Source organism: Otolemur garnettii, unplaced genomic scaffold (genome assembly GCF_000181295.1).
Source record: "Otolemur garnettii isolate 467f Iridium unplaced genomic scaffold, OtoGar3 scaffold00016, whole genome shotgun sequence".
NCBI lineage: Eukaryota > Metazoa > Chordata > Mammalia > Primates > Galagidae > Otolemur > Otolemur garnettii.
The window spans coordinates 26207844-26211351 of NW_003852411.1; the positions used below are offsets into that span (position 1 = coordinate 26207844).

Genomic DNA, 3508 nt, shown 5'->3' on the forward strand with positions numbered 1-3508 from the left:
CATAATGAATTTATGACGATTAACATTATTGTCCAATGAAAATGATGATGGGTGATTTCCAGGTGGTAGCCAGATAGGAAATAAAGCTGATGCTTACATGCTGTGGCCGTACGTTTATAACATGGCTGAGATTGAGACTGAACTCATTTATATTAATAGGATGATAGTTATTATATAACTTGAGGATTTAAGAGATATTATAGAATAGTCTCATGAAAAAAGATGCAAATTTGAAATCAAGAGGTACCAATCTTTTTCTTGCCATTCACTAGCTGTATGATTTTGGGAAAGTCACCCTATTTTCTTCCCCAAGGATAGCGTTAGAAATACCAATCCTAGCCCTTTGTGCAGGCTGAGAGTACAAAATTTAAGGGTTGGTGTGACACTCAAAGTAAAGAAAACGAGACCATATGTGAAGAAGCTCCCCCAGCTGTAAAGCTCTACGTAAGTGTAAATTATTCTTATGTCTAGTCTGGGGCTTGCTGTATTTTTAAGAGATAATAGTGAACTGGAGCGATGAGGTTATTTATGCACGATGTGGCCTGAGGGTTCCTCTGGGCCATCAAATGGCAGAGGGCAATGAGGGCAGATTAGCAGTCAGGTGCATGTGTGAGGTCCCCCTGCCAGTGGGTGAAAGCTTCAGTTCACCTCACAAGAGAGGCTCTTCATTCATGAAGAGCTTAGGAGCTTGACAAGATAGATACTCTCTTCTGATGTCTTTGAAAACATGCAGTGAAACAGCCTTGGGGTATCATCCCAGAGAGTTAAGGAGTCCCAAGTGGTCAGCCTGAAAATTCTGAGAGGACACAACTGGGCAAGCAAAATTTGATGAAGGGAGATTGAATGAGAGGGGAGCTGGCCGGCTTAGGGACTGGGATAGAAGGCATGCTACTTCACTCTTTTCAGCTGGGGTAGGAGGTCCCTCCCTGGCAACCCGGTGGCCTCTACTCAAGGAAAATGTGTATGTGTGGTGGGGAGGGAGCAAGGGCACACAACAGCTTTCCACATGCCATTTACATGAACATTTGGCAAGAAAGAATCCCATTTAGGAACAACAGTTCATGCGTGAGAATGATTAATATTGACTCTCTTTTAGAGAGCTTTCTAGAAACCCTCACAGCACCATTTATGGAGAAAAGTAGAAGACATTATCTCTGGCTCTTAGAGAGGCAAGGCAACTATACCCAAGATAACTGCTCTGTCTCCTTTCATGACTAGCCCTGTGGAGAAGGCAGTCTGACAAAGTTAGTTCTTTATGATTTCTTCTATCAACTCAAGTTGAAGTACCTGGCAGCAGGGCAGGGGCCTGGGGCACATGACTTAAGGAGGCACTCAGTCTCAGCGTGCTCTCCCTCAGTGCCTCCTTAAATTCTGCCTCCCGGAGCCTGCTTGCCTCACCCTGGTCCATGCCCTGCCTGGCAGACAGTGTAACACAGGCCCATGGGGAGGCCAGGGAGGCGCATTTTTACTTGCTGTCACCACTCAGCACCCTCTCCCCCAGTTCCCCTTGAAGCCTGTCATTCTGGCTGGGAGTATTCCTAGGAATTTCCACATGGGCAGGATTTCATGGTGAAAGGTTCAGTAGGACTTTCGTAAAGCTGGGTCTGTGAAAACATTTTCAAAGGCAAATACCCAGGGAAAGGAGAGAAGGCATGGTTTTAATAGGGTTTGATTTTCTATTTTGTCCAGTTTTTCCAGATTCTGTCTATGGCTCTAGGCTTTCTGGGAGGAGTTCTCACTTCTCTGAAGCTCCCACTTCTCTGGGGAAGAGTACTGGTAGAGATGGAAGCTTGGAGGATAAGGACAGGCAGTGAAGTCCCTGAGATGTAGAGGGGAAGAGACACAGGGGCCGTGGCAGAGGGGGTGGGGACAATGGGTAAAGTGGCAGCAACCAGCTTGGAAATCTCCCGGGTAAAACTCGAGACTCTGCCTGTAAGATTGGAACCTCCTTGTTTGACCCAGGGAGCACAGGACCCATTCTCCTCTTTATTCTCCATTCTCCATCTTTATTTTCAAGAGGCCAACCTCCTGAGGAAGGAGAGAAAGGCCTCTTGAAAATACAGCAGCTGTCGGGAGGCTTTTCTTGTCCCTTCTTCCTTCCCCCCCCCCTCATTGTCTAGGTAGCTCGTGGCCCCTCCTTCCTTCTGTGTATCATACTTACTTGATCTATCAAATCCTCCACTGCCTCTAACATTGACTTTGGGATCCTGGAAAAGTTCAGTCACTGAATTAAACACATTAAAACACATCCTTCCCAACAGAATGCAGCGCCCCCTTATTTGTCACTGTGCAACAATAGCCCTTTATCCTTTCCACACGCATCGCTCTATTTCACTCAACAACTCCAGATGTTAGGTAATATTATTGTCCCCACTTTATGGATCAGGAAACCGAGGCTCAGAGTAATGGGGACTTTTTCCAACCAACCAGTACGTGCTGACTTTGGCAGCAGAACTCAGCTTTTTGGATTTCTATTCCAGAACTTTTTCTCACAAGCCTTATTGCCCCCCTGTGAACTCCAGGACGGGCCCTGCAGAGCAGTCAGGATGTTTCCATCAGCTTCACCCAGCCCTTTCCCCTGTCCTGACCACTCTGACTTCACCTTTTTTGGGAACCGATCCCTCTCACTCCATCACATCCACGTCCCCACACCCAATCAAGCCCTCACCTGAGGGGTCCAAGTAGGACACTAGCAAGTAGATGGCGAAGTCCAGGAAAGAGCAGTTGCAATTCCAGGGGTTCCCGCTCAGATACAGTTTCTCCAGTGCTAGGAGATGCCTGAAGGCATTGTGGTCCAAGGTCTCCAAGCCGTTGTTCCTGAGGTCCAGGTGTCTCAGAGAGGTGGTGTTGGCAAAGGTGTACTTGTGAAGATATGCCAGTTGAGGGTTGTTGGCCATGTTCAGCTGCACCAGGTTGGTGAGCACCGAGAAACTTAATGGGGAGATGTAGGTGAGGTTGTTGGAGCTGAGGTCAAGGTAGATGAGTCTGAAGACCCCGACGAAGGTATAATCCATCACCTCTTGGATCTGGTTGTTCTGACAGTCCAAGTAAACAAGGTCACTGAGGAGTCCTAGGTGCATTGCTGGCAAACTAGTGATTCTGTTATCGTTCAGGAAGAGCCTCCGGGTGTCCAGGGGGATGTCAGTGGGGAATTCGGTCAACTGCTTCCCTGTGCAGGTCACTTCTTGGGCTTGACACAGACAATTATTTGGACATGACCCTGATACCAGCCCCATTCCAAAGGAAAAAAGTAACCACCCGGGGCCAGGGCCTGACGCAAGGGACATAGTAAGAAGCCACAACTACTCTCCTTCCACTTTCCTGCGGGCAGGCGCTGTCCCTCTGATCCGAAGGCTGCCGGTGGGGGGACGGGGCGGGGGAGGGGCGCTGGAAAGAACTGTAACACTCTAGCTTTGTACAGAGCAATTTTCCATTACAGGAGAACTGAACAGAAATTGAAACGGGAGGCCTGATGCCCTGCTGCCTGGCTGGGTGGCTTTGCTGGCTT

At 48.3% G+C, this 3508-nt stretch overlaps 1 protein-coding gene across 1 annotated transcript in view; it reads right to left on the minus strand.

The window, feature by feature from the left end:
* LRRC52 (leucine rich repeat containing 52) overlaps positions 1 to 3287 on the minus strand; it is a 16601-nt gene extending 13314 nt beyond the window's left edge. Inside the window, exon 1 of the mRNA XM_003785748.1 lies at positions 2669 to 3287. Within this exon, the coding sequence (XP_003785796.1) occupies positions 2669 to 3287 (619 nt within the window). The remainder of the gene's footprint in view (positions 1 to 2668) is intronic.
* Positions 3288 to 3508: the final 221 nt, after the last annotated feature.